A 12,255-nucleotide genomic window follows, 5' to 3' on the forward strand; every position below is an offset into this window, starting at 1 on the left:
AGAGTCTGATGTTGACATTGGATATAAAGATGATCCAAAATTGTTTTCACATGCTAGGAGTGGAGAAAACTCCACATTATGATTCAATGCCATGAAGTAAGAGATAAATCCATGGCTTAAAATTCAAGCTAGACTCGTAGCCAATGGTTTTACTCATAAGGAAGGCATTGATTATCATGAAACATTCTCTCCAGTACCTAAGAATGATTCATTAAGATAATCATAGCATAAGTAGCTCATTTTGACCTAGAGCTACATTAAATGGATGTGAAAAACTTTCTTGAATTGGGATCTTAAAGATGAGGTCTACATGAGACAACCTAAGGGTTTTATAAATAACAGTCAGAATGCTTGCAAAATAAATAAATCTATTTTTGGGCTGATATAGATCTCACACTGGTAGTATACTTTTTACAAGGTTATTACTTCATTGATTATTGAAAATCTTGTTAATTAGTATATATACCTTAAGGTCAATGGGAGTAAAGTAATCATTCTAGTCCCGTATGTAGATATTATTTTGTAAGTAAGTGATTTAAGTTCGCTACATAAAGTTCATCTCACAAAACTTTGAAATGAAGGATTTGGGTGAAACCTCTTATGACTTTGACATAGAGATTCACAGAAACATAAAGAATATTAATATTGTCTCAGAAGGCCTACATTGAAAAAGTTTTGGAAAGATTTATAATGAAGGATTTTGTACCTTCGGTAGCAACTAAGAGGGACAAATTTAATACATATTAAATGTCCCAAAATGTATTGGAACAAAGGGCAGATGAAAGGTCTTTTGTAAGCATCTGCATTATGCAACCTAATGCAAGCATAGACTTGCACTAGAATTAACCATTTGACTGACAGTAAGATTACTAGGTCAATAACGTGCTGCAAATAAAGTCTTGCGGTATACGCAAGAAACCAAGAAGAATAACTTAACCTAAAGATACACTTACTATTTGGTGGTGGTTGGTTATTCATATTTTGAATTTTATTGATTGTGTATATAGTAGAAAGTCTACTTTATGATATATATTTTCTTATTGAGGGATATATCATAAAGATGCAGAAAGCAAGCTATAATTGCTACGTCTACCAAGAAAGTTAAAATTCTTACATGCTATGAATTTGGTACATAGGCATGATGGATGAGACATTTTGTTGAAAGTCTCAATATTGTCGATTTATAGTTAGATCATAAAGATATTATGTGATACTATAGTTTTCTTTTATAAGAATAAAGAGTAGAAGTATAAGTAAATCGACATCAAGTATCTCAGTACGAGAGATAACATTAAGAGACATAAAGGGTCTATTGAGCATATAAGTGATGAATTAATGATTGCGGATCCCATGACTAAAAGTTTACCGGTAAAGAAAGTATAAAGTCATGCGGAGTATATGAAATTCATTAATTCATTTTTGTTTAGTTTATCTTAATTTGGTCTATAGACATCAAGTTATTGTTAATAAAGTTTTGTGCACATTTGTTATATTATCCATGAGGATAAAATTAAAGTAGAACCCGAATAACTTATAGGAAGTTTATTCATAAAGTTTGATTGCCCATATAGTACTCATTTAGGGAATATTTTATATGTAATACATGGAAGGGACAACTTATTATATAAAGTTTTACCGTCATGATTCATGTGTAATATTCTTTATGTGAGTGGGAGGATTTCATGAATGGCTGGAATAAATAAAGTGATAATCATATTGAAGAACCGGACATCTAGGGAATTATATGTGTCATAAGGGCCAAGTGGGAGAATGTAAGAAATTACATATGTATCCCTTAGACACATTTAATTCATTGTAACGGTTGGAATTTAAATAATTATCATAACGGTAATTATTTAATTTATTATAACGGTTGGAATTTAAATAATTATCATAACGGTAATTATTTAATATAAGGATTGAATATAATTTATTCCACATTAAGTTATATGAAATCGTAACGGTTTAAAACGGTTTTTATATTAAATTTTCTGATTTATTCTCCTTGATGGGAGGAGAATAATCAGCTATCTATTGATGATGAGGGTCCCTAGCCTACCTATATATAGAGCTCTGTGTATCCATCTATTGGCACACTCATAGGCATAGGCCAGAAGAACTCTCTGAATTTTGTTTTTACAGATTTTGGTGTTGTAGAAAACTTCTTCGTTCTTCGTTCTTCGTTCTTCGTTCTTCGTTCTTCGTTCTTCGTCAAGCTTGAACAAAATATGGCTGGAGGTATTTATAATTCCGCTGCTTATTATTTTATAGCATTTTATTTATATATTATGTTTACAATTCAACCCTCCTTTGCAGTGGCAACAGCAATCTTGAGCAATGACCAAGGTGACATGATTGCAACCTATGCTAAAAAGCTCCCACATGCAGTAGGATGTAAACATTGGAGAAGCATACGTAGCCCTGCAGGCAGTGAATCTAGCAGCTCCAAGCTTTTTGTGATTCTGACTGGGCTAGTAACCCCGATGATCAATTATACATGACTGGGTATGGAGTTTATTTTGGTTCATGTCTAAATTCTTGGTGTGGGAAGAAGCAATCAGTTGTGTCTCGATCCTCCACTCAAGCAGAGTATCGTGCCTTGGCCATGGCTACTGCTAAGATATATTAGCTCCGTATGCTCTTCCAGGAACTTCATGTTCCTCTATTCATGGCTCCTACAATTTGGTGTGATAACCTTAGTGCTATAGCTCTTGCTTTCAATCCTGTCTATTATACTCAGATTAAGCATATTAAAGTTGATTATCATTTTATTTGAGAAAATGTGATTAATCATGATATGCTTTGTCTTCCTTCATGACAAGCTCATGGTTTTTTGCTCCCCCATTCGCTTGCGGGAGCCTGTGAGTGAGAAGATCTAGGATAGTAATCACAGTGATCCCACACCAATATTAGATAAAGAGAATTTAGGCTGATATGAAGTGGTATTTACTACTTGCATTTACACTTGTATTTAATACTGTATCATAGAGATTCTAAACATTTGTGTTGGGTGTTTATAAAATATTCTATAAATAGTACCATATGTCCGTCATCCTGATATGAGCTGTTTTTATCAATAATAATTTTCCTTTCAATATCTACCACTTGAGAAAGTGATCAATCCAAAGTTGTTACTTCATCCAAACATGCCACTAATTGTACTAATAAAAAGAGTGAGTACGCATATCCAATTACTTCCTAAAGAAAAGATTTCAGCAACCTGTAGCCTAGAGGTGGTTCGGTGGTTGGTTCCTCCATGGCCTCCACCGGGGAGGATTTTTTATTATTATTATTTAAGGGTTGCAATTGTATTTTTACACATATGATGTGCAGTATATTGGTCAAGAAATGTCAAAATTGGTTATGTGTAGGTGAGGTGGGATGATTTGAGTCTAACCTAACAAAAAAAATACTAACTAAGAGGTAACTTGAAAGTCGTGTGTAATCTGGAGGAATTGATGTTTTCAAATAGACTCAGAGCTTTGTAAGGCCGACCATGCATATTCGGGCCTTCAGAACAAAGTTTCAAGTTATATATATATATATTTCTCTATTTTCAGCATTGCAATTGCATGACAATGGGCTTATAGAGACCTGAAAAGTGAAAACGCATCTATATTGGGTCGTTTTACAAAACTGGGCCGAGGCTTGCTTTAGTGGTTTTTTTTTTTTTAAGGCATTAGGAAAAAGAACACAATCAGTATAAATGAAAGCTGAACAGGAGAAAGAAAAGGCCACAAGCGGAACCCACAAACCTACCATTTTCAGACAAATTGCTATAAAATTACTTTAAAATATTTGAAACCCATAACCAATTAAAAATTTTATTATGAAGTAGAGTTGAAAATTTTAATTTATCATACCAACAAAGTAGAAAACTATATATTATGTTTTTACCGAGAATATAATAATGAGAATTTATGATGAGACAAACAGCTTCTAAATATTATCTCTAATAAATCGAACTATCTTTTAATTTTTTTTATGGATGAGTTTCCTGTTGGCTATATCCATAAAAATTTGGTGTTTTTGGGGACAAATTTTTGGGAAGAAAATTTCTTTATTTTATTTCTGGGTCGAAATTGGAAAGTTATTTCAGATTGAATTGGAAATTGAGTGTAGGAAATTGATGAGGAGAGAGAAATGGTGGGTGTAATCTCTTTGCTGGAATACGCTACTTTTGTGTCTTTGTTCCTGTTGGGTTTTTAATCAAAATGAATAAAAATTAAAAAAAAAGATTATTTTGATAAAATAGAGAAGAATTTTAAATAAACTAATGGAAGAAGGTGTTGAAAAGTGGTTAGCTAAACTCGCAAAAGTAGGTTTTAATTAGCAATTTTGTTTAAGCATTTAGATAAGCCATTGGGAGTACTCAGAACCCAACATGCCTAACCAGGCACAACTTAGTAAATAGTTCCACTGATATTTTTTCATCTGGTGCATATTTGTTGTACATCTACGCATAATATTTTTTTTTTGTTTTTTTTTTTTTTTTGCAAATTAATTATTAGATTTGTGAAACCCACAAACGAAAAAATGATATTTTTTAATATGGTGTATATCTCCGTATAAGGTCTTTTTTTTTTTTGCAAATCAACCATTGAATTTGTGAAACCCACATGGTTTGCAAAAGAGATAAATAGCAATTGTACAAGGGATAGACGTGTATTAGGTCTCTTAATAGACTACTATACAACTAACATACAACTTGATGATGTGCTAGTGAAAATCAACCATTGATGATACAATGGCTGATTTTTACTATCACATCATCTCGGTTGTATGAAAGTCGTATAACAGTTTACTAAATAATATTACTCATCATTAGAGTAATGCTAGAAACCACACTTTTTTACCACACTTTTTTCTCACCCTGCTCACGTGGTAGTACCAATCAACCTTTATGTTTTTTTTTTTAACAAAGACCGATTGAAGAACTGGTTGACACTGGCACATGAGCATAATAGAATAGTGGTGGCATAAGAGTCTCGTTTCTAACCCTACTATGTTATTACCATTCACTTCTACTAGGTACACAACAAGCACCACACTGTCATTGGATCCACATGAAGTCCAGGCTTCTGGTTTCCAGAATGCAGTCCGTAGAGAGTGAACTATCTCATTTTGCGCCAGCTCTCAACTCTCTTACAAGTTCAAAATGGCCAACATTTCAGATTATAGAGCATCAAGACTAAACACCCTTGAGCTGAGAATAGCTCCACTCGTGTGGCAGCTGCTCCTCTGCTTTTCTGTATGGTAACATCAACAATCAAGTTCAGATTTTTCTCTAATTATGCAGTGTAAATTGAATATTAAACACAGATGATAATATGACCTCAAACACACTGAAAATTAATCTTCATCATTGTGTGTCAAATTGCCTCCTCGTAGCAAGGTAGATTCCTGCTGAAACTTCAGTTACAAACAAAATTAAGGCCCAAAAGCTCACCAATTACTGCTTCCTCTTCTTTTTTTTTGTTTAAAATGATTAATGAAGAGCTTTTTATTTGCCCATGCCGATTGTAGAAGAAGGATCAACACTGACAAAAGGAGATACATATTTGGCGAGTAATGCTATATATGCTAATGTGGCCATTCCAATCAACCCTTAATTTATTTTTTATTTTTTTAACAAAGATTGATCCACGTGTTGGTTAGGACTACTAGTCTGCCATGTAAACATTGTGAGATATAAATGTAATTCCTAGCATTACTCCATGCATGTAATCAAGAATTCTATGACAACTCAAATTCTAACCTAAAGCTAAAACAATATATCTAATTATGTATGCAAGATAAAGAGCAAAGTAATATCCTTTTTCAAAGAAAATTTCACTAGATTTCAGAGAACAACACTGGATAACTTTTTGCCAAAAGATTCACTAACAATAAAGAAACTAAAGAAAGAACAAAATAACAGAGAAAACAACCAGCTATAAAGAAGCTTGGAGCTTATGCTACAACAGCTGCATCCAATGAGGTCGGCACCAAGCTAGAAGAAAGGGAATTGGAAACAGATTCACCTTGAACTAATTTATCCGACAAGAATGGGTCCCAAAGGAACCCTGTCTTGAAGGGATTCCTCGTCATAAAAACATTAAAAATATATATATATATATATATATATATATATATATGATTTACACTTCTTATCGGCGTCAAGAATTTTCTGCCGCTTTCCCACACATCTGTTATAATGACAAACAAAAACAGTTCTCCATTACCCTACCTTACCAACTCATTTATTTAAAAAAGACAACCAATTGAACCTGCCCCTCTACAATTATTTAATTTTATCTTTCTCTCCCAACAACTTGTCTCGGGTCAATCGTCCATGTCTCTTTCATTCTCCCCTATGCATTTCTATCTCCAAACAAATTCCTCCACAAATTCTTAACAGGAAAGAAAAGCACGACAAAACTACCTAATTCATTGAACTTTATTCATGAAAGCATGAAAATTCTATGAAATTGATCAATAGCCACCAAACAAATCTGCCCTGCTCAAATAAATAAATAAAAGAGGAAGTTAACTAAAAGCTCTCTAAACCATCCTCATTCAAAGCTATAGACAATGTTAACATTAAATTTATTCAAACTTCGATCATTTTAACCCATATGTACATCTCTGACTACTTATGTAACCACTAAAAACCATATAACTCTTTCCAACACTTGAGATTTCTTTCAAGATACGCAAAAACAGGATACAATGTCATCCATTCATCTTCAAAGTTTTATGGCCTGTTATACCTTCCTTTTATGTCAAAAGAGGCCGCAGTCTCAAAGCCTTCAAAGTTCTAGCAGACAGTCAAAGAACGACAACATTAGCATCAGTCTTATTTGACCCTGCAAGCAACAAAAACAAACAAATAGAATTCAAAAACAAGCGGTTTGGCCACTAAGAGAGAAATTCACTAATAAAATCTAACAAAATCCCTTATAAGAGAAATGTTATATGTACTTTTAAGTGCTTACTCCTTAATGTGGTAGTGAAAATCGCTATTAAATTTTAAACGGGTTAATCTGTATATGATATATCTATGGTAATTTTCACAACCATAACAAAAAATAAATACTTGAGAATAATCACTTAAAAGTACATAAGCATTTATCCTTTTTTTTTATTATTATATTGCTTGTAGCCAAAGAAACCTAATTCAACCCCTTTTTATCAAACATTAAACTAATTCCCGTGACAAACAAACAAAATCCAAAAACATGCAGTTTTATCACTAAGAGAAAAAATTAAATTTTAAAACAAAAATTAAGAAAATCCTATTTTTCTATTCCATTGCTTGAAACCAAAGAAATCTAATTTGACCCTTTTACATTAAACTAATTTACATTCTCTTTCAATAATAAAACGAATAGAAAAGGTCAAAACAGAAAGAAAGAGAGAGACCTTCCTTGATTAGACCTTCCCAGGAGTATCGGTGACCTTGTATGCCTCCAACGTTATCGAACCCAACCACAATCCCGGAAAAACACTCTGCCAAAAAAAAAAAAAAAAATCATCAATTATTAGAATTACAAAATAATTAAGAATAGGGAAAAAAAAAAAAAAAAAAAAAAAAAAAAAAAAAAGGTCAAAAAAAAAAAAAAAAAAAAGCAAAATCTTGGGCTTGTAAATTAATTACATCGAGCTGTTTCTGAACGTTCCTAGGTCGCTTCTTGGGCCTTCTGGCGGGCTTGGAGCCCGTGAACACGAAGACATCCTCTTCGATCTCTTCCTTAGAGAGCGAAATCGAAAGTCTCGGCCTCTTCTTCGAAACTTTCGTGTCCGTTCCGTTTCGGGCCCGAGACGGTTCGGCGTGACCCAGAGGCTGGGTTTTGGTATCCTGCGCCGGCGCTCCAACAGCTTCCGGTGCTCCTCCGTCTGCGTTGGGACGCTTCGGCGCCGGTTTTCTTGGCCGGAGATTCCACGTCTTTGGCGCTGGTTCATCGGCTTCCGGCGCCGCGGCGGCTGAGATTGTTTGATCCGTTGCTTCTGCTGCTCCATCGTCGCCAGCATCAGCGTCGGACTTGCTTTTGGTTCGGATACGAATGAAGACCTTCGATTTCACATCGGATGCCGTCGATTTCTCGATCACACGGACAGGGTTCGTTGACTTCTTCTCCGAGTTTTCCTTCGGAGGCTCAGGAAAACCCGGTTTATTCACACCGTCACACACCGGATCATTCCGATTCTCCGACCCAAACTCCTTCCGAGTCGAACCGCCGAGCTTACTGACCTGGTGGTGATCGTTCTTAAGCGGAGAACCGAGACGAGGCTCCGAGTCAGTAGACCGAGCCGACTCGGCGAGTTTCCGAACCACCCGCCGATGATGATGATGATGATCTTCATTGACCACGGGAGAATATTTCGGTCGGGGCTCCGAGTCGGCGAGTCTGTTTCGGAACCGGTGGTGGTGATTGGTGGTAGAGTGGTTGACTGGCCACTTGAAGTCGGAGAAAGCGAAGCCATGGAGGGGCTGGGCCTGGGGCTTCTGAGAGCAGGCGGAGGAGACTATGGCTGGCGGTTGTGCCGGCGCCGGTGGCGTCTCGGTTGTTTCGGATACTGCGTGAAACACCATGTTTCGGTTTCGCTTACGTAAGCGCAATGACCGAGTATTGGAAACCAAGAAAAGATTCAAGGAATCAAAACGCACCGTATCGAACGGAATTGAGAGCTCAATAAGGTTAAGGAAATTTACAGCGAGAGAGATGGATTGGAGAAGAGAAGACAAGACAAGAGGCGGGCGTGCGTGCGTTTGTGCATATGGAAGAAATGAAAAACAGTGGATTGTTCTTCTTTTTATTTTTACCTATAATGCCCTTTTTAGCTTCTCTGTTTATCATATATTCTTTTTTTATTTTTCAACCCAAAAATGTTTAAAAAAAGAAAAGAATTTCCCATGTTTTTAATATATATTTTTTACACATTATAAAATTTCTTTTTTTTTTTTTTTTACAGAAAACTTGAAGGCTAAACTTAATTTTTTATATAATTTGTTATAAAAATAAAAAGTTCGTTTCGACTAGTTTCATAAGTAGATAAATAGGAGTCACTAATCTTATGATTATTCGAGAAAAAAAGATGTTGACTTTTATTCTTTTTTTTTTTTTTTACTAATAAAAAATTAATATGCATAATATAGCAAAAGGCATTAAAAGAAAACTGGTAGTTAAAACTAAAATATATTTAATAGATAATGTAAATATACATAAAAAAAAATAAAATGAAAACGTTTCAAATGTAGTGTTTATATAAGTTTTTCAGGTAGAGTACCAAAAAGAAAAATCCTGGGGTATTAAAGTTTTTATTAAATTAAAAATAATAATAATATAAATTGATCCGACCATTTAGGTGATATTTATCACATTAACCAAAAAAAATAATTATTATTTAACGGCTAACATGACAAATATAACGTAAATTTATAGTAAAAATTATAGTACCTCTATTAATACTCTACCGATAATTAGTATCATGTGGTCCTTTCTAATTTTTTTTTTTTTTTGTTTTACCGAATGAATGAAAACTTTTATAAACCAACACCGAACCAAGAATTAGACACCAGCTCCAACTCTGCATATCTTTTATAAATGTTGTTAGAAGTAGTACAATTTTTATTATAAATTAATGTGACAATTAATGTTGCACTTATTGTGTTAAAATATAAACTAATACGTAACGATATATATAACACTTACTAATTACTGCGTTTAGAAATTAACGTGACAGTCCACGTAACACTTATTACGATAATCATTAAACTGTGATATGTCATGTAATAATTTATATTGCTCTAAACTTCATAAAATATAAACTTACACATAAATTTATAATAAAAAATTGTAATTCTTCAACTATTTTTTGTAGTTCATATTGGTTGTTGAAGTTTAGGATGCACTCACAAATCAGTATGACATTCCTTGTGCAATCTAAAGTGGAAAATAGTAAATACTTCTTTTTGTTATGATTAATGTGGAAAACATAATGAGTATTTTATTCCTCACTTTCTTTTACAAGTCAAAAAAATTATGTGGAAAAATGTGGAGTTTGACTACTCAGCAATTTAACGATCTAAGTTTTGCCACGTGGAGAACAGGCAGGGTATCATTATAAAATCAGGGGGTAAGATACCTATGAGCAAGGTTTCTTTGGTTTGCATGTAACTTGGATCAGGGGGTAAAATAATATTATATTGTAGGCGCACTAATTGGGTTACATTCAAAGGAAAAATTGCAAAATCAAATCTGTAGTTCAATAATTTGCAAAAGTTTGTTATGGTTTTGAAATATTTTGAAAGCTCTAAAAACAATAAATTAGTTCCTTCTATCAAATTTCATTAAAAAAAATTAATAAATAATTAAATTAAATGGATTCTGTTAATATGCCACATCAGATTCAATGAAATTACGACACGTGTTACGCAAAATATAAAATATAGAAATATATAAAAACTAAAAATTGAAAAGAAAAATGGTAGGGGATTGGAAAAGGCGGTGGTCGAGCCACCCTCAACTACCTTTAGAGTGGCTCGCAGCCATTCCCCACCTCTGGGATGGCCCGCCAGTTGATGAGTGCCAAATATTGTGTATTTGGACCCCTTGATTTGCACTAATTAGACATTTAGCCTTGTTATTTTCTGATGTTTTGGTTAGTTTTTGTATTTTTCTGTTTCTGTAGGTCAATAAGAGAGGAATGGCAAATTTCATAAGGAAATGCCTGGAAATTCGGAGGTCCTGAAAAGTCAATCAATCGAAACTTTGCCCGAAGTCGATCGATCGAAATTTCTCAGAACCTGCTTTTGCAGAGCGCGCCAGAACACCCAATCAGAAGCTCCTCCATGACAAAAAGCAGCTCTCCCTCTGATTTTCGCAGCAGAACACGCTGGTTTCGTGTTCTTGGTTGTCTCTAGCAAGAAAGGAACCCTAGAGGAGGGTAGAGGAGTCATCTTACATGGGTTTCTAGCCCTAGTTTTCTTCTATAAAAGCCATAGCCATGCCTTCTTGTGGAGGGGGGAGAGAACAGTAGATAGGTTTAATTTCGTGCATTTTGTAGTATATTTCAGTAGCTTTTGTTCTCAGACACTTCCTCTTTGTAAAGCTTTTCTTTTATTTTCCATGGTTGTTATTCATTTTCTTGTGGTATTCTTAGTCATGGAAGGCTAGTAACCTCAACTAAGGTTGAGGATGAAACCTTTCCACTGATGACACTCACACTCTTGTTGTACCACTTGCACATTTAATGATATATCATATGAGTTGTTCAAGTTCCATTCATTTAATGCTTTATCTTTTGCAATGAATGTGGTTAGTGGTGGAAATAGGACATTTGATGTGTTTCAACCGATGGATACATTGTTTTATCGGTTTGAATGATGATATCCATTGTGATTGAATGATACATTGGATGATTTAATTTCAAATTGGTACTCTTTGTGATTTGTCTTTGTGTTGGATTCATTTAATGGTTCTAGGGTTTATGGTTGAGAAACTTGAATGACACCCTAAGCTTAATGTTCTTTGGGTGTTCAAGTGGAAACCAAGAGTGTGAGTTGTTGGATTTGGTTGGGTGGATTCCTTAGCCTTAGTTTCTTTTAATTTGCATATTTCATTCCATCTCTTTCATTTAGTCTTTTGTTCTTGAATCAATCTTCAAACCTTTGGAACTAGGTTAAAATGAGGTTGATTAAACAAGACACCAATATTGGACCATTTCCCTGTGGATTCGACCTCGCACTTGCACACACTATATTGCAAACGATTCGTGCGCTTGTGAGTACTCTTTAAAACACACATCACCAGTCATACCAGAGGTAGGAGATCGCCCCATCCAAGGGAGGTGGCTCGTCGACCACTCCCAATCACCTCTAACTAGCGATGACTCGCAGACAACCTTCATTTCTAGTGCCCAACCTTTTTTTATAATTAATTTCATTTTTAGTTTTTAATTTTACTTTTAATTTTTAATTTTTAGTTTTTATATACGAAAATATAGCCCAATTACTTCAACTAACACCGAAGGTGGGGTTAAATAGGTGTTCGCAAGATAATGCGAAATTTTAAAATGAACAATCACAAACAATCATCAAATATTATGAAAACAGTAAATCATCAATACAAGTAGTTTGGTGATGAAGTAAAAACCTTTTAAAAACTTTTAGAAAGTAAAATTACTTCGGAGTAGTCAAACCCAGAAACCTAATCCACTAATTAGAAGAATCAGTTTACAAGGACATGCTTACAAAACCTTTGTAACAGAACT

General features: G+C 34.3%; 1 protein-coding gene across 1 annotated transcript; it reads right to left on the reverse strand.

The window, feature by feature from the left end:
• Positions 1-6,554: 6,554 nt before the first annotated feature.
• Positions 6,555-8,762, reverse strand: LOC133880562 (uncharacterized). Its single transcript, XM_062319515.1, has 3 exons — positions 7,640-8,762; positions 7,405-7,491; positions 6,555-6,848 (listed from the first exon to the last, which is right to left on the reverse strand). Exons 1-2 carry the CDS (start codon positions 8,573-8,575, stop codon positions 7,414-7,416), a joined length of 1,014 nt encoding a protein of 337 aa, XP_062175499.1. The 5' UTR covers positions 8,576-8,762; the 3' UTR covers positions 6,555-6,848; positions 7,405-7,413.
• Positions 8,763-12,255: the final 3,493 nt, after the last annotated feature.

The sequence above is a fragment of the Alnus glutinosa genome, chromosome 10, assembly GCF_958979055.1.
Source record: "Alnus glutinosa chromosome 10, dhAlnGlut1.1, whole genome shotgun sequence".
Taxonomy (NCBI): domain Eukaryota; kingdom Viridiplantae; phylum Streptophyta; class Magnoliopsida; order Fagales; family Betulaceae; genus Alnus; species Alnus glutinosa.